At 48.4% G+C, this 24,651-nt stretch overlaps 9 protein-coding genes across 9 annotated transcripts; 3 read left to right on the top strand and 6 right to left on the bottom strand.

The window, feature by feature from the left end:
• Window positions 1–319: 319 nt before the first annotated feature.
• BKA67DRAFT_540584 (luciferase-like domain-containing protein) lies at window positions 320–1,798 on the top strand (the record flags this gene model as incomplete). The annotated part of the gene is made up of 1 exon (XM_046100797.1): window positions 320–1,798. The coding sequence occupies one exon, from the start codon at window positions 320–322 to the stop codon at window positions 1,796–1,798; it is 1,479 nt and encodes a 492-aa protein (XP_045953645.1).
• A 1,513-nt stretch (window positions 1,799–3,311) lies between these two features.
• Window positions 3,312–5,703, bottom strand: BKA67DRAFT_525075 (fungal-specific transcription factor domain-containing protein; the record flags this gene model as incomplete). The annotated part of the gene is made up of 5 exons (XM_046098637.1): window positions 3,312–3,867; window positions 3,932–4,881; window positions 4,931–5,142; window positions 5,204–5,554; window positions 5,625–5,703. 5 exons carry the CDS (start codon window positions 5,701–5,703, stop codon window positions 3,312–3,314), a joined length of 2,148 nt encoding a protein of 715 aa, XP_045953644.1.
• A 480-nt stretch (window positions 5,704–6,183) lies between these two features.
• Window positions 6,184–7,737, bottom strand: BKA67DRAFT_595226 (Indoleamine 2,3-dioxygenase; the record flags this gene model as incomplete). Its single annotated transcript, XM_046105137.1, has 4 exons — window positions 6,184–6,196; window positions 6,286–6,695; window positions 6,762–7,355; window positions 7,414–7,737. The coding sequence occupies 4 exons, from the start codon at window positions 7,735–7,737 to the stop codon at window positions 6,184–6,186; spliced, it is 1,341 nt and encodes a 446-aa protein (XP_045953643.1).
• A 969-nt stretch (window positions 7,738–8,706) lies between these two features.
• Window positions 8,707–10,249, top strand: BKA67DRAFT_524585 (kynureninase 2; the record flags this gene model as incomplete). The annotated part of the gene is made up of 2 exons (XM_046098584.1): window positions 8,707–9,294; window positions 9,347–10,249. The coding sequence occupies 2 exons, from the start codon at window positions 8,707–8,709 to the stop codon at window positions 10,247–10,249; spliced, it is 1,491 nt and encodes a 496-aa protein (XP_045953642.1).
• A 397-nt stretch (window positions 10,250–10,646) lies between these two features.
• BKA67DRAFT_630542 (major facilitator superfamily domain-containing protein) lies at window positions 10,647–12,769 on the top strand. The gene is made up of 3 exons (XM_046105589.1): window positions 10,647–11,395; window positions 11,455–12,471; window positions 12,527–12,769. The coding sequence occupies exons 1-3, from the start codon at window positions 11,089–11,091 to the stop codon at window positions 12,724–12,726; spliced, it is 1,524 nt and encodes a 507-aa protein (XP_045953641.1). The 5' UTR covers window positions 10,647–11,088; the 3' UTR covers window positions 12,727–12,769.
• Window positions 12,770–13,237: 468 nt separating this feature from the next.
• BKA67DRAFT_695577 (uncharacterized protein) lies at window positions 13,238–15,816 on the bottom strand. The gene is made up of 2 exons (XM_046109310.1): window positions 15,372–15,816; window positions 13,238–15,092 (listed from the first exon to the last, which is right to left on the bottom strand). Exons 1-2 carry the CDS (start codon window positions 15,657–15,659, stop codon window positions 13,437–13,439), a joined length of 1,944 nt encoding a protein of 647 aa, XP_045953640.1. The 5' UTR covers window positions 15,660–15,816; the 3' UTR covers window positions 13,238–13,436.
• A 777-nt stretch (window positions 15,817–16,593) lies between these two features.
• On the bottom strand, window positions 16,594–17,865 carry BKA67DRAFT_581716 (S1/P1 nuclease-domain-containing protein). The gene has a single exon (XM_046103939.1). It carries the CDS (start codon window positions 17,747–17,749, stop codon window positions 16,697–16,699), a length of 1,053 nt encoding a protein of 350 aa, XP_045953639.1. The 5' UTR covers window positions 17,750–17,865; the 3' UTR covers window positions 16,594–16,696.
• Window positions 17,866–18,975: 1,110 nt separating this feature from the next.
• On the bottom strand, window positions 18,976–20,485 carry BKA67DRAFT_639155 (FAD dependent oxidoreductase; the record flags this gene model as incomplete). Its single annotated transcript, XM_046105726.1, has 3 exons — window positions 18,976–19,998; window positions 20,064–20,094; window positions 20,252–20,485. 3 exons carry the CDS (start codon window positions 20,483–20,485, stop codon window positions 19,013–19,015), a joined length of 1,251 nt encoding a protein of 416 aa, XP_045953638.1. The 3' UTR covers window positions 18,976–19,012.
• A 1,379-nt stretch (window positions 20,486–21,864) lies between these two features.
• Window positions 21,865–24,068, bottom strand: BKA67DRAFT_540576 (putative beta-calactosidase; the record flags this gene model as incomplete). Its single annotated transcript, XM_046100796.1, has 3 exons — window positions 21,865–22,895; window positions 23,052–23,192; window positions 23,252–24,068. The coding sequence occupies 3 exons, from the start codon at window positions 24,066–24,068 to the stop codon at window positions 21,865–21,867; spliced, it is 1,989 nt and encodes a 662-aa protein (XP_045953637.1).
• Between the last annotated feature and the right edge of the window lie 583 nt (window positions 24,069–24,651).

Raw genomic sequence — 24,651 nt, 5'->3', positions numbered from 1 at the left:
TATACACTGAGGTGCCCACCTAGTGTGCTTGAAATAGGGATGGCGTGCTATAGCTTCCGTATGGCGAAGCCGCAGAAGTGGGCCGCAGGCTCTGCCACCCAATCCCAAGCTGAGATTTAGGAATCGTGCTCGAAGATCTGCTACGCATCCCGGTAGGGTGGGTGCATACTGTCGAAGGTGTGATGGGCGGAGAATGAGAAAGCCCAGCAGACAAGGCGCCGACTATATTTTCTTCCGGGCGCCCCCTGCCCGCACATGCAATGCTTAACTTTATGACAAGATTTGACGGACAGGGCAAGATTGAGTTCAGGTATCACCGATGACATACAACGCGGACTCCGGTAGCCAAGCTGCCGCTGGCGGCAAGAAGCAGATTATACTGAATGCATTTGTGATGAATACACCTGGCCACCTGGCACCGGGCCAGTGGCGGAACCCGAGGAACAAGACAGCCGATTACAAGAAGCTCTCATTCTGGGTCGAACTCGCCCAGCTTCTGGACAAGGCCAACTTCCACGCCATGTTCATTGCCGACACCCTTGGGCCGTACGACGTGTACAAGGGGCCGGCTAATGTGGTGCCAGCACTGGCATCCGGAGCGCAGTTTCCTGTCAACGACCCGCTCTATCTAGTCCCGGCCATGGCAGCAGCAACAAAGAACCTAGTATTCGGGGTCACGGCCAGCGTTACGTATGAGAAGCCGTATGCGCTTGCCCGAAGACTTTCGACGGTGGATCATCTCAGCGAAGGTCGGCTTGCCTGGAACATTGTTACATCCTACTTGGATAGCGCGGCACGTAACCATGGGTTGAAAGAACAGATTCCTCATGATGAGCGGTATGCAATCGCACATGAGTATATGGAAGTCCTTTACAAGCTCTGGGAAGGAAGCTTCAGAGATGATGCTGTTATCGAGGATCGGGATAGTGGGGTGTATATTGCCAGTGACGGCGTGCGTCAGATACACCACAAGGGAAAATATTTCGAGGTTCCTGGGCCGCATTTCTGCGAGCCCTCGCCACAGCGCACCCCCTTTCTCTTCCAAGCAGGCGTTTCTGAGGCCGGCAATGGTTTTGGTGGCAAGCATGGCGAGGCGATATTCATTGGGGGACAGACGCCCGAAGTTGTTCAGAAAACAGTCGCGAACATCCGTGATGTAGCCGCCAAAGAGGGTCGAGATCCCGGCCACATCAAGGTCGTTCTTGGAATACAAGTCATCGTGGCGGCCACGGACGAAGAAGCCTATGCAAAACGTGACGAATATCTGAAGTATGCCGACAGTGAGGGGGCGCTAGCTCTTTTTGGCGGCTGGACTGGTGTCGATCTGTCCGGTTATGCGGACGATGAGGATTTCCGTGTGAGCGACTCGCCGCGAATCCAATCCATCATCAAACGCTGGGCAGCCACGGTTCCTGGGACCGACAACCTGCCGTGGACCAAACAAAGAATCATAGAGTATTTGAGTGTTGGTGGATTGCAAGCCAAGGTCATCGGTAGTCCCAAGACCGTCGCAGATGAGCTTGAAAAGTGGATAGAAATATCCGACGTGGATGGCTTCAATCTCGCCCATATCACGAATCCAGGAACGTTCGAGGATATCATAGAGTATCTGATCCCTGAGTTGCAGCAGCGAGGTGTATTTAGAACGAGCGTCGAGAAAGAAGGTGCAACAGCTAGAGAGGCTTATATAGGGACGAAAAGACTGCCAGAGGATCATCCGGGAAGTCAATTTAAGTGGCGTGCCGGAGAAAAGATACCCAGGTATCTAGCTGAGTCGAATGCACAGACACAGGGGTAGCCTTGAGTACGAAATTGATAGCAACAGGGCGGAGTACTTAATATTCGAATGGGGCATGGGATCGAAACAGTGCAATAGCTAGCTGCTGAATAATATTTCGGTTATCGCATAAAAGCGAGACAAAGTATCGAGAGATAAACCACATTAACAAATATAGTTGATTCGTCCATGAGGTGACTCAGTCTTGATGTTTCATCCATACGTAAGAACAACATCCCTCACTGTAATATAATAAGATTTGATATCGAATCAAGCGTTCGAAGGTCATCGACCACGAGAAGTCAAGATACGGTCCAAGACGGAAAAGGGATCATCTAAGGCGAACTTCTTCAACTCAAGCATCTCTCGCTTCCCGCTCTTGCGGGACAAAGACAAACTGTTGGCTGTCTCGAACACCAAATTTTCCTTGACCTCTGCATAATTATGACGCAAGACTTGCCAACCGAGATCTAGCTAGACCTTCCTATTCTGTGCCAGCTCAACAAAGGTGCACTCGTTATCTGAGCTACAGTCCAGCTTGTCAGGCTTAGTAATGAGACCTAGAGTCTGCTTCCCTGTAGGATCAAATTCACGAGCACGCCGAGTAATCTGCTGAACTACGACCTCATTATTTGCAGACACAGCTAAAATGATGCTCCAAGGCTTTTTTATGTAGGAAAGTACCATCTCCTGTACCTTCTCGGCGGCCATAGCGGACTGATTGCTGTTTGAGGCCAGGAAGAGACCAGACAAGTTTACAATAGTAAGACAAGGTTGATCTTGGCCAGACTTAGCTTGCTCAATTGCATCACCGATAGAGCCTGAGCTCACGCTTAGGTGGAAGCTGGAGAGCTTCGCCTTCTCTCGATTGTTCTGTTTAGAACCGGGGGTAATGTGGAAGCGAATCTCTTCTTTCTCGCTATGACGCAGAACCGTCTCAGTAGCGAACCGCGTGCAGATACCATCCTTGGTTAGGGAATCGACGCCAGAGATTGCCTTGACAGCAAAGTTTTGGGCAAATGACTGGTTCCCACAGCCGATGATGTAAGGCAAGTCAATATAGCGACTAACACTCTATGGCCTAAGTGCATCAATCCCATCAAGCATATCTCGGTATTCGGTAGACTCTAGCAACGCCGCTGTCCTCTCAATTTTGGAAGCTGGCGGCTCCATCCTTCTTATCAAGGGATTACGAGCTGAACCAAGCATACTCCAAGTGAACAATCAGTACAAACGCTTGTCAGCAGCTTGGTCCTGACTGAAAGCGGCAAGGATGAGCCGCTACGACCGTGATATAGGCAAAGCAGAAAGTACTCTTGAGGGTTTGTGGTGAACAGGGAAGGAGGTGATGAGTGTGAAATGAGCAATTCACGAAGGGCAAAGCGTAGCTTCTATGGTAAATCCGTGGGTAAGGCTGTAGTTCCAGGGACCTCGATTAGCAATTCGCCGAAGAACTTCGGAGAGGTTGTTAACAATTGACCAAGGTGGTTCCTGGAGGTAGCTTTGGAAGAGAGGAAAATCCACGAGAAGCTTGTCACAGATAGTGCGCCAGATCTATATGGCCGCCTTCTTCCAATAGGGGAAACAAATTGAGCGCACCAAATACCTGGTCAGAGTTTTGTGTTATTCCATTAACAACAGGCAACTCGGGGGTGTGTGAGGAAGAGTGAATGAAAGGAAAGATGGACGGATCTAGATCCTCAAAAAACGAGGCGCCTAGTTCGCGAGAATCAATTCCTTCAACTGAGCCAATTGGGTTGTGGTTGGCAGCGGGAGAATTGAAACTATTGTCCTGAATTTGTCCGGTCGTGGCTTGAGACGTTTCGCGTGGCTGGCGGGGCGTCAAGCCGAATAATTGGGAAGAGCTCTCGGAAATTTGTAGTCTTTCGTATCGCTCCTTTCGCCCCAGATACTCGGTTGCACTAGCGTGTAAAGACCTGATGATTAAGGAATATTGCAACGCGTGTGCATCGTATTTGGCGAAGTGCTCCAAGGCGGATATTGACATCTGAACATCTTTCTCCAAGATTCGGCCAAAGTCCCCCAGAAGGCCAACACCAACAACGAGAGATGCCGCAAACAACCACGACCTGTTGGCAGTATTAACATCCACCCATGAAACCCACGTTTTCATTCGCAATCGTCACTACTTACACGATGAGTGGCATGCATCCATCTAAGACACCCATATGGATCAGATCGGAAATTGACTCAATCATCAGACTGCCTGCATCGATAGAAGCATTTGCTAGCTTGGAACGACCGGTGCTACCGCTGTCGCGGGTTGTCTCGAATCTTAATGGGCTTTCTGGAAGTCGTTTAACCATCTCATACATGAGAAAGGGCCTGGACACCAGCATCACGGCATAATAGTACGAGCATAGAACATGGCAAGCGCCGACGATGCGCACCTCATCCTCCTGACCAGGCGGAGCTCCGGCGATGCGTTTAAGCTCGGCCAACCAACGGTTTGACCACCCGCGGAGCTGTCGAGAGATACCCTCCGTCAATTGAAGTGATATCTTCTTCCGGGAAAAGACCTCAATCACGATACTTTCAATGATCAGTAACACTTGAACCGAGGAGTTGAGTAGATCAAAGATCTCGTGGCCATTGCTGTCGTTTTCGCGGTAGGGCACAGTGCAGTCGACGTCAGCCGTAGCAGGCGGGCGTCCCATGGAAATGCTCAAGAAAAGGTCCACGATCCTGACAGTCTTCCATAATCGATCCCTGTGCTTGTGAATATCAAGTCCAAACCTTGAGTTCACTTCGGTTCGATGAGCGCCAATGGAATAAACCGCCCTAACAGCAATTCCAAAAAACAAGAAAGCCCCCGTGATCTGACAAGCTCTGAGCATATACAGTGTAATCAAAGTAAATGCCTGCACAGTTCCAACACTCAACTCGCTTCCAAGTGTTGCCAGCGCGAGAACTTTGGCGTGCTCAAAATAACTGGATGCCAGAGAATCATCAACTGACTGAAGTCCAACGGCCAATACCAGATAATTTACAGCAGCATACACATCATGGCCCCGGTTGGGTACCCATGCTGAGATATCGTCTGCGAGATGCCTGGTGTTAAACAGGTCAACCAGACCGGATGTCTGATATGTCAGCAAAACAAGCCAAGGGCTATTGGGCGGGAGTACTCACGACTACTAGATACTTATTTACGATGGATGGTACAGCATGAATGTCGACATACGGCTCCTGGTTACTGGTCGGCACCGCTTGGCTCGGATGCACATTTTGTAGCATGGATACCCGCCCGGTATGATGAGCGAAGGCATTGGGATCAATCCGAGAAAGGACCAGTTGTCTCACGGTTTGGAAGAAAGAAAGGGGAGCGCAATCACCAATGAATACTGGAATTCAAGTTAGCCGTCAAACAGCGAGGGACCTGCATTATTGAAGGATGATCCGTACCCAGCTTTCCTTGGGCATCATACAAGAGCCGTGCATCTCGAGGAACTTCGGCTTCTTCCTCTGCGGAACTAGCACGGATGGCTGGGCCACCTTGCCCGGCCGTCGAAGCTGATGAAGCCGCATGCGACGGCGTTGACACGGGTGCGGGATGAATACTGCTGGCTGTTCCGGGCCGAACGGATGGTTGCACGGAAGCGCGGGGTGTGGACTGTTGCTGCTGCTGCTGCCCTTGCTCGGACAAGGGGGATGGCACAGAGTTCAAGCGGCGTCGCTTCTGAGGGGTGAAGTGGCATGACTCTGCCCTCTTGTGACGAGTGCAATAGCTGCAAGGCAAGTTGCCGTCACATTTGACTGGTTTGCGATTGTATGAGTATAGAGTTTTCGGATGCGGAAACGGAGAAAGGAACGAATGGCTACGCACCTTTGCGGACCTTGCAGGAGTCGCAGGCATTGGCAACCCTCACCCGCACATAATGCGGCTCTCGCGGAGATTGGTCCATTCCCGCCATGCTACTACCACGCTGTATCGACCCGTGTTCTTGGCCTTCTTCTTCCTCCAGTGACCTGGCAGCACTAAAAAGGGTCAACAATCCCGTCCGACGAGGACTCGGGATGCGCGTCATTTACACAATTGTGTGATAGTTGTATATGGAGAGAATTGTCCGACTTTCGGAACTTCGGAAGACGGATAGTTGACGCTAAGCAGTTTTCAAGATATCTATATCTCCACTCTTGGATAAGAAGGATAGCGGACACTGTGAAGGAGGCACTTCATTGGCAATCATTGGCAAAAAAAGCACTACAATGCATAAAGGCACTTGTCACATTTTATGACGTCTTATGAGCCACTGAGTGTCTTATTTTTATTTTTATTTTTATTTTATCTAGCCAGCTCATTAGCTATTTAATTATGGTGCCGCCCAATACTGTATACAAGTAACGGGAAATCTGAGCAGCCCTGAACTCCGAGAACGCCGCGCCTACCCACGCTCACTTGCAGGATGCCAAGCAAAGTCTATCGATTTTGTCGCGATGATACCCGAACCCCCAAAGAAAATGCCCATTACATCACAACACCGTACGCACTTGATACTGGCACTTTAACTTCGTCAGGCACACGTCCTGCTTCGTAACTCTCATCCCGTGACTGTTTCAGGAAACCACTAAGCGTAGTACCGCCTGTTCCCTTCAATTCTGATTCGCTCCCAGACTTGGAAGAAGCCTTCGCAAGGTTGAGCGTCTTGCCCACTGGCTGCTTCCTTGCTTGGATAATAATGTATTTGGTGACAACTTGGATGTGCGTGCAGCGGAAGTCGCCCATGGTCTTGCACGCGAGCTGATAGAGCTTTTTAACATTGTGAAAGCCTGCATCGGGCTGTGGCGTCGAAGAAAACTCCTGCAGACTGCCCATCCGCGCCAAGTCCACCAAGAACTGTCGGTGCGGTGCAGGCATGTAGGTGCGGACTTTCTCGTGGTAGCCCATGGCCTTTTCCTTGGCAACCGACACAGGGCAGCCCGAAGAGCTCTCACCGGGTGACATGCCGGAGACAGGGCAAACCGCTGGCACGGACGCTTGATCGGCGCCTCCCGTGTGCTCAACGCCAAGCACGACGTCGAAAAACTGGATGAGCGAGCTCTGTCCGTTACTGCCGCCCATGAGCTTCTGCCATGAGCCCTTGCCATTGCCTTCGTCATAGAAGACGCCGTTCGGCAATCCTGCAGCCTCCATGTTGGCGCTGCCTGCGAGGTATGGTCGGATCTTCTTGTAGAAGATATCCGGGTCACACTTCTCGTACATCCTCTTCAGCAGCTCGTCCATCTTCTGGATGGCGACGATGATCTGCTCCAGGCCCTTGGCCATTTTGGTGTAGTCGCGGCTGTGTGTGGCGTCAATGGCTTCCACCATCAGCGGCATCACCCACGCGGACTGCGCTTCGAGGGCCACGGAGAGCATGTAGAACCAGGACTCCGACTCGGTCCCCGTGAATGTGTTGACGGCGTGCACGAAGTCTGGGTTACTGAAGTCATCAGGGAACTCTTCGCTTGTGCCCTCAAAATTCCACAGCACCAGGCCCGCGTATGTAGCACATGGCGGCAAGTCGAGGTGTTTGGATACCTGCAAGAGCGGTACAGTAATTTGCGGGGGAAGAGACTGGACAATGTCAGTACTTTTTGACCCTGATGATGAGTTTGATGGGATATATATTTACGTCTGAGGGTGTCTCACCGCCCCAAATATAGCCGTGTGCTAGAAATACCAGAGTCACGTACGCGCGACGCCATTCCTCCTCGGTGCTCAACTTTTCAGTCGAAAGGACCGCAGATTTTTCCACGGCAGCACGAAGCTCTTTCCTCTCCAGTAGCTCGGGGAGGTTTCTAGCAAGTGTTTCCCATGTTGAGTAGTATGTATTGGTAAGCTGTTTCAGCGGCGCTGTGCTGGGTAAGAACCCGTTTTTTGTAACATCATATTTCCGCGAAATGCTTGCTTTGGTGGCTTGGAGAGAAGCGAGAGGTGTTTCGATTAGTCCCGGCATTTTGATGGATGTGTTGATTCGATGTAGTTGTTGCTGGGTGGTAAACGGTAAACAAGTACCCGATCAGGGGGTTGTCAAAATAACGAATTAAATTAGGAATGAAATCACTTGTGCGAGGCAGGCAGCTTTGGAATCGAGTTCAGAGTAGTGCCTTAAGTAATTGGAACTTGTCTAAAAGTGACTGTTACAAGAAGCCACTGAGTGTAGCAGAGCGGTTATAGTATACGTTGTTTGTATTGTAGTTGACGACTTGATAACGTACGATGCACCTGCAACCAGAAACGCTCGCCCACTTTTTCAAAGATTCGCAATGGACAGATTCAACAGAAAAATTGAATAGCCTCACCAGATCCGAGACTCTGTTTCCTGGTCCCTAAGTTTCCGTATTCGACAACCGTGCTATCGCGATGTTAGAGCCGGACCGAGTGAGTGTCGGTGAAATCGGATGACGGATCTCGGATGTCTGCATCAAAGTGAAGAGCACCACCTAGCAATCGAATTGGCAGTGGGGCGACAGCATATTTTCATGAATTAAAATCAAAATCTATTTAATTTGAATAGAATAAGGATAAAATATATGCCGTTATCGCATTCGGGATGCTTGAAACCATATATGTGGGTGCATCTCGGTTGAGCAAGCATGACATCAGGGCGAAGTCGAGACCATGACCATGAGCACTTTACTCGAAACCGCTTCCGCTCACGACTCCACGAAAGCTTTTCAGGTTGTGCATCATTGTCAATGCGATGTATTCGGCCTATCGAGCCCATCTGCTCGCATCGGAAGTTCGGATGCGTCAATGGCTAAGTCGGTAGTGGAATTCGTCCATAGCGCCTTTTCAAAGTGGATATGCTCATCAAGAAGTCAGTCGAAACGTCTATAAGTGAAAATTATCGTTCGCTCGTAGGAGACGTCCATCAGCAGATCAGCAACCCCTCGTACGATTCGGCTTACTATAATCACTTAAAATGGCCTTCAACGGATTTGTTGACACCCTCCGCGCCGGCAAGAAGCCGCTATTTCCCAGCAATGCCAACTCGGCTGAGTTTGCGGCACAACTGGACTCCCAAGATGAGCTCGGGCATCTCCGGAACGATTTCATACTTCCGACAAAGGCATCGTTGAAGAAAACCGCCCTTGATGGGACGATACCAGGAGTTGCAAAGACTGCGAACGGCACAAGTAATGGAATCAATGGCCATGTGAATGGACACAGCTTAGACTCAGAGACGCCTGGCATCTATTTTTGCGGCAACTCGTTGGGGTGCCAGCCTAAAGCAGTCAGAAAATACCTGGAAGCACAATTAGAGACATGGGGCTCTGTTGGTGTGGATGGTCACTTCAAGACTTTCGGCAACTCGCCTCTCGTCGCCTGGCAAGATATGGCCGAGGATTGTGCGAAGAAATCTGCCGATATCGTCGGTGCTTCTCCCAGCGAGATCGTGATCATGAACACCCTAACGGCCAATCTTCATATGCTGATGGCCAGCTTTTACAAGCCCACGGAGAAGAAGCACAAAATCATTCTGGAATGGAAACCATTTCCCAGTGACCACGTAAGTTGTTGTTTCGCAATTTCTGGCAGAATTCGAAACTAACCAAACGTAGTATGCAATCGAATCACAAATACAATGGCATGGCCTTAACCCGGCCAAGTCAATGGTGCAGATCCAGCCTGATGAGAACTTTTACATTTCCACGGAGAAAATCCTGGCCACTATTGACGAGCACGCAGAGGACACTGCTTTAATCCTGCTGCCAGGTATTCAATATTATAGTGGCCAGTTGTTTGACATTCCTACAATCACCAAGTATGCGCAGGAAAAAGGCCTGATTGTCGGTTGGGATTTGGCGCATGCAGCTGGTAATGTGGAACTTTCGTTGCATGACTGGAATGTCGATTTTGCAGCGTGGTGCACGTATAAGTATATCAATGCCGGTACAGGATCCATCGCAGGTGCTTTCGTGCATGAGAGGCACGGGAAAGTTGAGCGCGACCCAGAGTCTGGAAAGCCTACTTACAGGCACAGGTTAACCGGCTGGTATGGTGGTGACAAGTCTGTTCGTTTCAACATGGATAACAACTTTCTCCCCACCGTCGGCGCTGGTGGTTTCCAGGTGTCAAATCCTTCGGCCATTGACTTGGCCGCACTGTCCGGTGCTCTGTCAGTCTTCAACAAAACAAACATGAAGGCTCTGAGGTCCAAGGCAGTGGTGATCACGGCATATGCTGAGCATCTGCTCAACGAGATTGTTGCCAGCGACAATGGTTCAGAGCCTGCCCTGCGCATCATCACACCAGCGAATTCGCTCGAAAGAGGCACACAACTCAGTGTGTTGCTGCGGCCTGGTTTGATCGATAATGTCGCTCAGTCTTTTGTCGACAATGGCATCGTTTGCGACAAGCGTAAGCCAGACGTCATTCGCGTCGCACCTGTTCCCTTGTACTGTACATTTACGGATGTATTCAATTTTATGAAAATCTTGAGAGAAGCCATTGCCGCAATGTAAAAAGCACATATTTCAGGACGCTAGAACCACTTTACGCATTTTGGGAGCGACGGAAATTAGACAGCGACATAGATTTTGTATATACCAAAAATACATAGGAATACTACATCTGTGAACCAGGGCACACCTGTCCCGATTTTCATTGCACATAATCACGATTGACTCGGCCTCGAGACCGTCAGGACGCTCACTAATCAGCGATTCGGGTCGTTGGATGTATAGACTTAGTATGGTGGATAACGATTGTATTGCAGCCAATTGAGCTGAGTCTTGTTGATCATGGACCTCTTGAACATTGCGATTTGCCCCGCCCCGGTGTTAGCCGGAGATAGAAGCATTGAATGCATTTCTCCAATTTCGTTCTCCACAAATTGGCCAATGACAATTGATCACATCAATATCCCCTTCGATGATGCCATCTCACTATTTCCCGAGATCGTGGAACCATTCGCGTCCGGCAGTGATAGTTCTAGTCGTTTTCTTCAATTTAATGGGGTAAATTAGCTAATATCACCGAACGCTGTACCTTCATCTGAAAAAATGCAACGCCTTTGGGTGGACTGACCCCGTATCGAGGTCCTCTCAGCCAGTGATGTCGTTTACAGGCTGCAGATCTCCCGCGGGATACTATCATCGCGACTCGTAGGTAGCCATGACGAACTGCATTGGACGAATCTCTGCCGTGAGGGTCTATGCATGTATGGGTGGGTATTTTGCGGGATTCCTATCTTGTTCCCTGCATTAAAAATCATACTTATGTTGCCGCGGTCACCCTTTGTCGCAAATGATTGTTCAACGTCCTGCTTTTCTTGGCCAAACTCTCATCAAATTCCTTTTCAATGGCTATTTTGGAAGATGAGAAGGTGCCTGGCGCGGCTCAACAAACCAATGGCTCTTTCGAGGGTGCCTCTTCGAGTTCGGATCGCGACTTGGACGAGACCTACAAGGTGTACAAGGCTACAGAGCAATTGGAAGTAACTGAAATCGAGGTCAAGAAAGTAGTGCGCAAGATCGACTCACGAATTGTTCCTGTTCTCTTCGTTACATACATGCTACAATATCTCGACAAGAACTCTCTTAACTTTTCGAGTGTATATGGGCTCCAGGCTGGCACGAACCTGCATGACCAAGACTACGCGTGGCTTGGTAAGCGCAGCCAAGAAAGCTTGGTTTTCCACCATTGTACTAATGCGTCTTTATGGCAGGGTCGATCTTCTATTTCGGATACTTGATATCACAATTTCCGTCATCATTTCTTCTTCAACGATTACCGATTGGGAAGTTTGTGTCCATTACGACTATACTATGGGGTGTCATCCTCATGACTACGCCAGCATGCACATCATTCGCTGGTATTGCTACAAACCGTTTCCTCCTCGGTGTTACTGAAGCAACGGTGAATCCTGCTTTCGTATGGATCATGTCAATCTGGTACACGAATGCCGAACAACCATTGCGATTAGAAGCATATTACTGTACTAACGGCATTGCGACGATGTTCGGCGGCTTGATTGGTTACGCTATTGGTCATATCACAACCGGGCTTCCTCGATGGATGTACGTTTTCCTCATTTTCGGCGCTCTCAGCACGGCTTGGGGTATCGTGAGCCTACTCATTCTTCCTGACGTACCCTCAACCGCAAAATTCCTGAACGAAACGGAACGGGCCATTGCGACCAACAGAGTGTCCAAGAATCGCCAAGGAGTCAAGAACTCTCATTTCAAGAAGGACCAAGCGATTCAGTGTGCCAAAGACCCCAAGACATGGATTCTATTCGTGATGGCTACTGGCGCTCAAGTGCCCAATGCCGCCATCACAAGTTTTACAAGTATCATTGTTAAAAGTTTTGGATTTGACACCTTGGGTACGCAGTATCTTCAAATCCCCGGCGGTGCAGTCCAGTTTCTGGCTTTGATTCTTGGTGGTTGGATATGTACGAAATGGCCCAATGGTTCTAGATGTCCGACCATGCTTGTCGCCAACTCCATCTGCATTCTCGGCGCCGCAATGCTGGTTGGCTTGCCCAGCAATAACAAATGGGGCCGTCTCGTGGCATTATGGCTGTGCTACTTCCAGGGTCTTGGTTTTAGTATGTCACTCACTATGATATCATCAAATATCGCGGGTTCCACCAAGAAGCAGTTGACGGCCGCGGTGCTGTTCACCGGATATTGCGTCGGCAACATCATTGGTCCTCAGACATTCATCAGCAGTGAGGCTCGTGAGTAAAACCACTTCCCTAATAATATATTGAGACACTACTAATATCAATAAAGCCGGCTATCACAGTGCATACATTGCCATGCTTGTTGGCTACGTCGTGAAACTTCTGTCGATTGTTGTTCTCTATATCTACATGTGGCGCGAAAACAAGAGGAGAGATGCCGCAGGGCTTACCGATGAGAAGGCGGCTGTTGAGGCTGGAATGCACGATATCACTGAGCTCGACAATAAGGGCTTCAGATACTCACTCTAGCCAGGCAGATAGTTGACCTCGAATTAGAACTTCTTCTGATCATCCCTTTAGTATTCGTTCTCTGACGTATATCCTGAGTGGTTCTACATAGCATTTCCGCGACGCTTAAGCCCGGCGCATCTAAGTCGGTATAATTTTTATGTTGGGCACCGAAGTAGAAGACCAGTCCACGAGGTACACTACCGTAATTGGAAATCTAAAAGGTTTTGCGAAGGAAACTTCGCAGCCTACATGTCCTAGTTGCTGGTATTTGATAGAACTACCTTAGTATTCTCCTGCAGCGATATTCGAGTTTTATACCAAATAATCAGAACAACGCGACGGAAATCCAGAAACTCGAAGCCATTACTTGACATCATGTACAGGTCCATGTTTTCCGAGATTCATGGTTCGGAGACGGCGCGGGTTATTCTTTAGCCAAGGATTACGGAGTATACAATTGTTGTCTAAATATACATGGACACCGTGCCTGACCTTACCGAGCTTGGAAATTCCCTTGACGCATCCATGAATCCGTTTTTATGCGCTGACATTGAGTGCATAGTTCTGGGCACATTTCTAGCGTTGAAACATGGTCACCTAATTTCACCTCTATGGACCTCCAATTGCAAGAATCTCAGTGTCTTTTTCTTTTCTTGCCCTAACCCTGTTAAGTAATCGTATTGAAAATATTTTGATGTTGTTTTGTCCTCAGGTACTCCATATATAGTTCAATGTTCGCAAAAGTTGTACGTGTCGAACCCGTTATTGACAGCCTCCTGACCACGAGTTCGCTCCTCCATCAGCTCCAATCTAAGCTGCTTTGCCTCATCCAGACCCATTGGCCACTGTCCAACCTGATCCGTAACCATATTCAAGATCTCTGGGGGAAACGCGGAGAAGTCAACCTTGTCATAGCCTTGCGGCACCCACCATTCATGCTGTTGAGGCGGTGCATTCCTCGTCGAGCAAATGCGATAATGAGGGTCCACCAGCCAGAGCACCAGGAAGCGGCGATGACCAGGCTTGGTTTTATCAACAAGCTCGAAAGGCTCAACTTTGTGCTGCAAAGTATTGGGAAAAGCAAGCAAGCGCCCCTGGGGCGTGGTAACAGAACCCATGTTCTGAATGGCTGGTTCGTCCCAGAGTTCGAGAGACTCGACACCAAAGATTGCTGCAAGTGGCTCGTGCTCATTCTGCTGATAACTCATTTCCACGCTGTCGAGGTCGGCTTCAGCCCGAAAAGAAATTCGAGACTCTTTCACATTGTCGACGTCGTAGTAATAGATGGCAGTCGCGGCAATGTGCTCATTGAGCATACCTTCAATATGCCAATTCCCGCCTGAATATGCTGAATTTTCGGGCGTGAGTTCAATGCTTGAAAGCTTGACTATGACCTGGAGGCCTTGTTCTCGGAAGTCTTTGCGCAAGTCCACAGGTGTGGTTTCCTGACTCTTGCCAGATTGATCCTTCTTCCACTTTTCGTAGGAACCAGAAGGAACGTCTGGGTGAATGACCGTTCTGAGTCGCTTCCACTTTCTTTCTACCGTTTCCGACAAATCGTCTTCTAAGTTCCGTGGGTCTTCGAGAGGAAACTCGTACTCCCCCTCGTGCTCTCTATTTTCATTGATATCCGGGAGAGCGATGTATTCCTTAATTTTCTCGATGACTTGGCTGTACCGCTCCGGATCTCTTTCTTTCAGCCGGTTCATGTCCTCAAGTTCCGACCAGTCAATCCACTCCGGCATTTCGCTATCGAACTCTGCTCCAAGTGCCGTAAATCGTGGCTTGTTTCTCACAACATATCTGTCTCGCACAAGAACATCGTTCCATGGATCTATAGATAGGGCGATGATTTTCTCAATTGCTGCATAGGCATCTTTGTGTATAGGATGAAGATTGTTAATATAAGAAGTGATGTGCACGTCTGAGGACGAGCCATCGAATTGAACTTCGCACGGCAACCATTGGAAGCGCCGCGACCAGGTGGCCTCCACCGGCCATTCTATAGCCGGTGCGATTTCAGTGTTGCCGTAGGAAGTAATGTCATCTAGCAAGACCTGACCTCCGCGCGAGAGGACTGGAGTTCTGCCATATACCAATGGGAACAGTGACGGATGAACCAAATTGAGCACTTGATCGTTGGATTTGGGATGCCAGTCTTGCTCTGACTCAGGTACAGTACGTAAAGCGTCCGTCGAAGTGATGAGCTGATTTCTCAGATCGTTGTCGACCAGTGTGTCGGACTTGCACACCATTGATTGAGCATCTAGGACCAAGATTCGTCCATTGTTTTCAAATAGCTTTGCCTTATCGCGCATCTCCTGGAGGCACCAGTCCCATGCATTCTCGGTGATGAGTGGCATTTTTAACGCCTCAGACTTCCACTAGTCCTATGTTAGCAAGTTGTACATTCAAATGTCCACACAAATATTCGACTAGAACGTCTACCGGAGCCTGAATGTAACTACCCATTCTACTCCCCGCCATCCTGTTGGCCTTCCATCCGTGATATAGTTATTCCATATCAGCTTAGCACAGCTCTCTTGTGAAACACTTTCAGCGTGGTGAAATTTGGCAACCACTTGAGGTCAATATTCCGCAAGGACGCCGCATTAGGTTTTATGCTATGAAAAATCCTTAAAATGAATCATATGCCCACTTACTTTCTCTACAATATCTTCATTAAACACCTTAGTGTTCCAGTCGGCCTTGTCGGTGATACTGTTCATAACGCCGAGCATTGCTATCTCCCTTGCCAGAAGGCGCGGGTCTTGTTTGAAGTCGTTTGCGCCATGGGCGAACCGCTCCTCCCTTGGGAGTTCGTAGAAGTCCTGTGAACCGATGCCGGGAACCAACAGCTTGCCATTGCCGCTGTTGTCAAAGGGTGGTGGCAAACTTGGTTCTTTTCCTGTAGATCTAGGAGACCATGGGGCCTGGAAGTTCAAGCGCATATTGTCACGAAGAGCCAAGTGGCGGCGAATCGCATGAGACAAGGAGAGAACAAAAATAGGCTTCGCTATTGTGGACGGCAAACAGGAAGATCCCCTTGCATAGGAGAGTTTTGCTGTATCTAAGCCTCGAGGAAAAGGGCAATTTAAGTATGTATTCAACTAACCTAGTCTAGTTCTTTCTACCTTGTCCAAATTGATGCGCGTGGAGTTTACCTTCAGGCTTCCTTAGGCTGCAGACTCCATTTGTGGAGGTTAGTGGCAGGTTAGTACATGCCGTTCGGCAATGCGTTTATTCTAACTTCAATTGCATGGCATGGTTCGTGATCTAACATTTTGATTGGAACAATCGTTGTACACGATACAATTCATTGCGCTGTGTTTGTGTAGCTCGTGAATTGGGATTTGGACTTTGAGATCCGATCAGTCAATTAATACTGCTAGAAACTAATCACACTGCATAATAGAATTATCGCGTCTGAATTGGTTTAATCGCGTTGCGCTCTCCCTAAAGACTCACATGAACCTAACGAAGTATGCGATCATGAAACCGAATCCCTACTTGCTATCATACGTCCATGGTCTTGACTTTCCTTAGGTTCTACTTTCATTAGCAGAATAATTCTGCTGTGTTGTATCACAGCTTTAAAATTCAGGACTAGTGGTCATGTCTGAACAAAAGTTTGGTAATGTGAACAACCTGAAGTAATCATGATGAGCCTGTACAAAAAGACTGATATCATCACGGTCGCGCGGCATGGCATCAGTTGCTCAGGTGCAATGGCTATGAGCAGGAATGTCCCAATTGGACACCCATTATGTCCGAGGCCACGCAGCGGAGCTGAAGACGACATCGTCACTGTCGCCAACAGATGCAGACGAAACTATGCTCATTTCCAATCTTTTCATGCTGACCATAATTCAGTTGAGCAATTCTCTTATTTTATTTTTTGTAAAGTAGACATTGAATCTACCTTGTTTACATTCACTATATTCTACGAAGCCAGTCCGTGTCCTAATCATAATGCGGTTCGCACGTATCAGAGTTCTATCTCAGAAGGAAAACTTTGAATGTGCTGGAACTTTTTTGGCTGGTATTCATGTGCCGTATCATCTTGGATCCTCAACCTCATTTTGCCTTCCTTTCGGGACTCTCCGTCTACCTGCAATACTCGATCTACCAATGCATCCAGCCAAGCAGCTAATCTGAAACTGGCTTTGGCAATCTGTTGCTCGACGAGGTGGAACGCACCTTGCGCATACTTATCCTCTCCTGTGAGAAGATCACTGCCATTGACAAGACGCCCATATGCATAATCGCAGACGATGGAATTTGAGTCTTTCGCCCATTGCTCGGCACAGTATGTTCCCCTCCTTGCATCAAAGTCACACATGGACCAGGTCGAACGTGGGGAGCGGAATGAGTCAGTCTGAATCCTTGACACGAGGCCCGCGAAGAACGGGTGCAGTGCCACCGCAGATGGACCATCTGGGAGAGGCGCAAGCGCGTACAGAATCTCGCGATCCCAGACCTGATGGAGGTTCGTGTCTGTCCCATTGAATTTGACCTTTACGGAATTACCACCGTAAGATCTCTCCGATGTGTGCAAGGGTTGTGCCACGTCTCCAGCGAAATGGGTGATCCATTTCAACGCCTCAGAGCAGACTGTCTCCCCAGGAAAACCGGCCATCTTTTGATCACGAACGGCCACCAGACAAGTCTCGAGAATGTTGGTCTGGTTGGAGATTTGCTGCACTACGCAACCGCCTTGTTGGCAGTCGCGGTGGTAGTATAGACCGCAGTCGTTGGGCGGGTCGTCCTTAGCGCTGATGTAGTGCCAGGAGTAACTATACGGGTGGGGGGCTTTCCGTACTGTATCAGCCCAGGCTCCTGCTCGTCCTAGTGACCCCTGATACTCTGGCTCTAGTATCTGGGAAACCATGACTCGCGTTGCTGGACTAATGATGGCATCGGCCATGAATCCGATCTGGTTGTGAACCTCAAGATGCCATGACTGTGTAGGCAGAGTCAATGTTGCAAGAGCTACGACAGCGCTCAAACTAGTTCTTGGCGACATTCTTACTCCAGACATTCCGAATTCAAGCCAGTATGTTAATAGTTAGATGTCCACTTCCAGTCTGGATAGAAGAAATGAAGAATACACAGCCGCGACTTATGCAGATGTCTGATATTGAAATTATATTGTAAACTTTTCAGCTGCCTGCGACCCCACACCTCAGCTAGCCACAAGGCGCCAGCAAATCGAGCTATTGGGACCCAGACTTGGCGGGAGAGGTCCACAGGTGAAACCAATGCACCACTGCTATGGGCGCTAGGCTTTCAACCTTGTCATTGGGTGTCAACTTCAAGCAATCAGCAGCGCACCGGCCCGCTAGAGTTGGAAGGATGCATAGCGCGCTGATTGGCAGTGCCTTGAAGTATCTGGAGCCGTCTCATGATACACATCGAAGTATGCTTGATATGGGCATAAAATTAAAATCCTCCTAGGATTGGATCGAATAATTCGGAGTCATAAGAGACTGGACTGGCATAAGTAAGTTATAACGCTGTGCAGTTCGCATCAGGGTTCTCGATTCCAACAATTTGGAAAGTTGCTGCGTCAACTCCTTACATATTCTTTGCTCCAGTTGACAAGCAATTTTAGAAATGGTGTAGTTCGAATAGCACCCTTGTATCAATTGAAACGGAGAAATCTATCTCAGTTTACGTACTAGGTAGGCTTGGAACTCATATTCATTGTTGGAAAGTTGAGCAGTGTAACTTGATGCGCAGCATTCCCGGGTTGGAATTGACTAATTTGGCTTCATGGTACGGCAGCGAAGTGAAGGTCTGAGAGTCAATGTAAGTGAGATGCTATCTACGAGTGTAGACAGAATCATACAAAAGGGCAAAAACATACAACACCGGGGATTCCCCAGTGGTCACCCACCTGAGTACTAATCCAGCGCTTCCCAGTTTATCTAGGGCAGAGCGGACGGGATGCCGAGTTTTCTAGGAGCTATGGTCGTATGTGATGGTTTCGTGCTGTAGCAACGTAGAAACAAACAAATCCTCGGGAAGAGAAAAAAGAATACGAAGTTCAGAAAAGACCAAAACATACAACACCGGGGATTCCCCAGTGGTCACCCACCTGAGTACTAATCCAGCGCTTCTCAGTTTATCTAGGGCAGAGCGGACGGGATGCCGAGTTCTCTAAGAGCTGTGGTCGTATGTGTTTGGCATCTTCGCAATTATTACTAATATTAGTAACATATGGTCGCGCAACCAAGCCTTTTAGCTAATCACTTAAGCCATCTCATAGAACAGGTATTTCCGTCGCGGCTCCGAGCAAAATCTAAGGCGCAGGTGCAGCACACCTTTCGCAGTCAAGTGCGGAACTGTGAGTCTCTCTAATGACAATCTCAAACAGATCTAGGACCTCTTGTGCACAACCGAAAGACCAGCTCCAACCCGAACCACCCTGAGCGTAAGAATGAATGATTCGACTGCACTTCCTGCGTGTGTCTCTCTCCACTCTTGTGTCTTGCTCCCGGAAAGGTCTCAAGCCTTGCGCTAAGGGATACTCTTCCACGAGGCAGCCATTCTTCAATGCTGGCATGGACAATTCGCACATTTCCCGCATCTGTACGACTTCGGGCGACTGAGGTGTCAAATTCAGGTCCCACTGGTGAGACTGACTGACTCCTCCCATCACGAGGGTGTCGTCATTTCGAGGCACGAGGAAGATGAACTGATCTTTGTTAAGATCTGGGGATGGTGCCGTCAGCGCCCGGTCTACCTTTGGGTAGCCCACCCAATCGTTCACGAAGCGCAACAGTGCCCCTCGAATCGGGGACACAGTAGTGTCGCCGGCGACGACCTTACTGTCGAGGCCCGTGGCATTGACGACAACGTGTGCGGGAAAACGGGCGAGGAGAGATTCCTCAATGTCGTTGAGATCTTGTTCGATTGATTCAGTGACAGATCGAGCGCCCTTGCTTCTGACTAGATGCATGATATGCTCTAGAGCCTTGTCGGTATCGATGATTGGTGCTAAAAGCTCAAAAGTGTCGACTACACCTGCGCTTGCATCAATACCGCGCTCTTGTAAAATTTTGTCGTCCCGCCGAAAGCCTTGCACCCCACTGGCCTGGATCTCAATCATCTTTTGGTACTTATCAGGAATATCTTCAATGCGTGACCGGGAAAAGAATGTTGAAGAAACCGTTTTAATTCCACAGGAAGTAGCAAAGCTTGTCTCGGCAGCGAGTCCCTTGAAGATATAGTAGCCAACCATTGACCAGTTTTTGAAACGTGATATGTTGTTCGAGTCATTGGAGTCTGAGAGGTACCTTAGCAGATGGCTAATAATTTCAAAGGCATTGAGGAGAAGTGGCCCGACTCACGATTTCCACAAACAGGAGGAGGGTACTCCCACTACAACATTTGGGGTCAGTAATTAATTCTTCACAATAGGCTAGAGAGTCTTCCAGAGTGTTTTGAAACAGCCATACATAGCTTAATGCCTTCTAAAAGTAATATACACTCTTTAAACATGCTGAAAGGGTAGAAAATAGTTCCGGAATTTGCATACTAAAGCACCAGCAATCTGAGATGTCAGACGTTCTGTTTTGCTGAACCAGCTTTTCGCCACCAAGGTGATACGGTAGCCGTGATCGAGCAGCACCCAGGCTGTCACAAGAGCAGTGATGCCGCCTCCTATAACGGGCACATGCTTTGCATTGCTGCGTGGTGGGCTCTTCAATGGGCGCGGATTGGGATCAATGTCCCTCCAAAGGGTCAAAGGCTTCCCTTGTTCAAAGCTCATTATTGCGATTATCAGAATAGTTTATTAAAATGAATTGTTAAAAAGTTTAAGTGCACCGTGTGACACGGGTACGGACGTCTTTTATACTTGAAGCATGGTTCAGTCCTTTTTAGAGATAGTCTTTTTTTGTGCCACGATCCACATCCAGTTGCCTTGCAAACGCAATGGACCTATTATCGTAGTTTTTCTGTAAAGTATTATTGCAATCATGCTCCCGAATCTTTTCAGGTATCTAGGGATGGTATCCTTGCGAATTGAGACTCCTGTAGGTTGCCCGCCAATGCTATAGTCAATCCCGCCTGTTAAGTTTGGGCTCAACGACATGGCGCAAGGAGAAGTACGACATAGTCAGCAAACAACTGGCAAACGAATGACCGTCAACCCTTGAATCCACTGCAATATCAGTCATGCAGAAGCTACGTCCCTACATCATTCACCGAATAATTCGACCATGTATCTTTCGGATCTGCTTGAGCATTTGCCGGGAGCTGGATATCGTCCCTGTGCAGCCCAAACGCATTATACTAAGTCTCTAGCGTTAACCAGATTGAGCCCTCAAGTACGTGTCATGCTTTATGCACATCCGATATGCTGTTGCCGAGTCGTTGTCATTCGGTCATGTATGAGTCTCTTCCCTTTCAAGTCGGCCAGTAGGTATACGTCAATTTGGGCCCAATACAAATTTCACTTGAATAAGCTAGATATAAAAATAAAATGTAAAATATAAGAAGGCCAATGTTTATTTCGAATCGCTCTGGTACATGGTGTGATACAGGTCGTAGCCAATGAAAGCTAAGGAGCTCGACATATCTGAATGAGACCAATTTGACAGAGACGATCGTGCGATTCTCCGAGTGGCCGTCGAGGATGAATACTCTGGCTTTTGCTACTTGGCAATGGCAGAATCCAACTGGACGCAGTTTGTTTCCATTATGTTCTGTCTTTGTTTCATGCAATGATGTTCTCTTTTTCTGTCCCTCTGTTTCAGATATAGAGGAAGTCCTTCGTAGGTGCTCGATTTTTTCACGGTCTGTATATCTAGATATATATATACAGTCTTATTAGAACATCTTGTTTGCAGTGCTATGCGACCTCGTCCGAAGCTGATGATCAATGTCAACCAGTATCTGTATCTTGGTCATCAGCGAGTGCCGGATCACTTCTGTCAACACATGATTGCTCCTAACCCAGTATATTTTCTGGGTTTCCTTATGTCTAATGCTTGAGTTTATAAGATACTATGCGTAGCCAGCCATTGATAACTACATCGCGGTAGATATCGTGATGCTTTAAACAGGGAGTATAAAGGGTAGGGGTCTGGATGTAGTAGTATCCAATAAATTGAGAAGGGTGAAATAACACCAAGGTGTACTGCCTTATTAAACACAAACTAAGCAGTCCGGATCAGGGCTGTTGCCCCAGAATCTCTCCGATGCACCATATGCAACCATCGAGGTTGAGTTCATCTGCCATGGCTCTAACTCCAACACGACCACCTCGTTCTGTTCCTCGGATTTGACTACCGAGCCCGGCAGATACAGAGACTGTTGCGGTCCTACAAGCCAGTACCGACCGAGGTGAAACCCGTTGACCCACACGTTTCCTTTGATTCCGTGTGGCACTGTGATGAAAGTGTCGAGCGTCATTGTCGAATTGTGGGAAATGGACGGTCCAACGAACGAACCATAGTAAAAGACTGGCGAATCTGATACGGGCTCAACTGGGTATTCTGATCCGCTGCATCCAAAAGATGGTAAGGAATCGAGTTGCAGAGAATACATGTCCCAACCCGCCAATATTACTTGGTCTCCAATAGATACGTTTCCTTTGACTCCTTTCCATGGGTCCTGGACATAGTTTCTATAGGGATTGCCTCTTGAATAGTAGTCAACACGCCCGAGGTTCTCGACAAGTAGCTGGAGCTTATCGCCGGGCTCCAGTGAGACGCTGACATTCAGTGGATGCTGGTATTGGCTGTCCATCACTCCGATTACTTTTTCATTCACATAGACTAGTAAACGATCTCGCGGTCTGTCACCAGCTTGGACGAAACCTTCGATGCTTGAGGTTACGATATGCTCATAGAGGGTAAATCCGTACGACTGCCCAAGTGCTTCCATGGTGAGAGGAAAAGCCGAACTAACCTTCTCTCCACGGATGTCGAATAAGCTAGTGCTCGAGCACAACTCGAACTCTGGAATCGATGTTCTTGGCAGATTTTCTGGCGGCTCTGGAACACTACCATTTGGCACAAATGGTAAAATAGCCTCACGCATCTTGAAGTATAAGTCGGTTGTGCGTCCGGTCTCGTCTATTGGGGAGCCATAGTCGTACGATGAAGTGAAAACCGTTGTCCGATTCTGCCACATAGCGCCATTCTGAAAGCCAAAGTTGGTACCCCCATGTACCACTTCACATTCCGCGTCAGTAATTGCGTCTTGAGATGAGTTGTGGGGTGTTTGAGAGTGTTACGAAGCAATCACAAAGAGCTCAATCGCTTGTCATCTGCAATTCACGCTCTATGTACATGCTGAGAATGGTACCAAATAAATCGAAAATTTCTTACTATAAAAGCTGATTGATGCAGAATAGTTGTTCAAATGGTAAGCAATGTCGCTTACGAATCCGGAGACAGTTTCGTTGTTGTCAACCGTCGTGTTGTGGGGATTGAAGGAGCCCCATTGGTCTGGAGCCCATGTGTAATACTCTTCAACAAAATCGCATCAGCGGGCCATACTCAACCACAAGGATATCTGCAAGACTCACCTCCATCCAGTAATGGGCCGAGTTCTGTCGGATTAGTGATGTATAGATCTCGTGCCGGTAAAGCCCAAGACCCTCCATCAACCTCGGCAAGAACACCGGGTATCTCGCCACCTTCAAGTGTCCAGTCGACGCCACCATCATTGGTATAGAGAGGCACTTCGAAACTCTCCCGGAGAATATCCCGCAGAGCAGCAGTATAGTTGTGGTTTTCATCGAATGAGCCATACTCATTCTCAACTTGGACCATGAGAATGGGACCGCCACGAGAAGCTTGGAGCTCAGCTAAACCAGACCTCTCCGCAAGGTTCACAATGTACCTCTTGGTCTCCTCTAGGAACGGTGTGTTGTTGGTACGCACAACCATCTCTGGTATCTCACTCAACCAAGCTGGGAAGCCTCCCCATTCATGTTCACCGCATATGTACGGGCCTGGGCGTAATACGACATTCAAGCCTTCTTCTTGCGCGATACTGAAATAGCTTGCTATGTCGTTTTGCGGATCATCCGAAAGCCAGCTGCCCTGCGTAGGCTCTAGGTTGTTCCAGAAGACATAAGAGAAGATGGTGTTAACACCCATGGCTCTGACTTTGGACAATCTATCTCTCCAGTATTGGTAAGGAATGCGTTGCGGGTCAATCTGCCCACCGATGATTTTGTAAGGTTCGCCATGGAGCAGGAAATTCTCACGGTCGTACGTGAAAGCCGGTGCCGCGGCTGTTGTTGTTGGCGAAAGACTAGAACTAATTGTTGACTGCACCTGTGCGTTTGTGACACCTGCCACCAAGACAAGCAAAGCTTTGTATACGATCATGATCATTGCCAGGGATACGCTCAAGTGACGGACGTGGACATGACTTCGAGAGTCATTAGTGTGGGCATATATCACTCGGCTGGCTATGAAAGAACACACTTAGTTTGTTCAATCTTGCATCCTGGATACGAGACAGTAATACTTGGTCAATGAGTTCAAAGCGCAGCAAATGTGACTTCACATAGACTGCTCTGTCAATTCCACTAATAGCCGTCCAGCGATCGCCAACACCAAAGTGGGCTCGAGATTAAGCTCCGAATCATTCGTTACATCAAAGGCGCGCCGAGATGGTAAGTCAGTCTGGCATCGTAGCATTCAACGTAAGCTGTGACTTCCAAGAGTACCAAGCCCTTCATGCCAGGCATGCCATATTCACGCTCGAAGGAAAATCGCCACGGTAAAGTACAGCTAGTGACATAACTGCAGAGCTGCTACATCGTGAAGGCTCAAATCAGGGCGGGGTAAACCTCTACAAGGTAAAAGCGTCGCATTGGAAGAATAGTTTGCATGTTAGTTCCTGCAGTGTCTTGGAGTAAATGCAGGCCGCTCCGACAAGTGACAAGTGCGGAGAGAGGTAGAGAGAGAACGT

The sequence above is a fragment of the Truncatella angustata genome, assembly GCF_020726525.1.
Source record: "Truncatella angustata strain MPI-SDFR-AT-0073 chromosome Unknown BKA67scaffold_9, whole genome shotgun sequence".
In the NCBI taxonomy this organism is placed as follows: Eukaryota; Fungi; Ascomycota; class Sordariomycetes; order Amphisphaeriales; family Sporocadaceae; genus Truncatella; species Truncatella angustata.
Note: the sequence above shows the minus strand (reverse complement) of the source record. Positions and strands in the feature narration are given on the sequence as shown.

Coding starts and splice junctions, on each gene's coding strand:
- BKA67DRAFT_695577 (XM_046109310.1), bottom strand. CDS start 15,659: ATGCGCTTGAACTTCCAGGCCCCATGGTCTCCTAGATCTACAGGAAAA. Junction 15,093..15,371: donor ATGAAGATATTGTAGAGAAA/GTAAGTGGGCAT, acceptor ACATAGGACTAG/TGGAAGTCTGAGGCGTTAAA.
- BKA67DRAFT_581716 (XM_046103939.1), bottom strand. CDS start 17,749: ATGTCTGGAGTAAGAATGTCGCCAAGAACTAGTTTGAGCGCTGTCGTA.
- BKA67DRAFT_630542 (XM_046105589.1), top strand. CDS start 11,089: ATGGCTATTTTGGAAGATGAGAAGGTGCCTGGCGCGGCTCAACAAACC. Junction 11,396..11,454: donor CCAAGACTACGCGTGGCTTG/GTAAGCGCAGCC, acceptor TCTTTATGGCAG/GGTCGATCTTCTATTTCGGA. Junction 12,472..12,526: donor ATTCATCAGCAGTGAGGCTC/GTGAGTAAAACC, acceptor ATATCAATAAAG/CCGGCTATCACAGTGCATAC.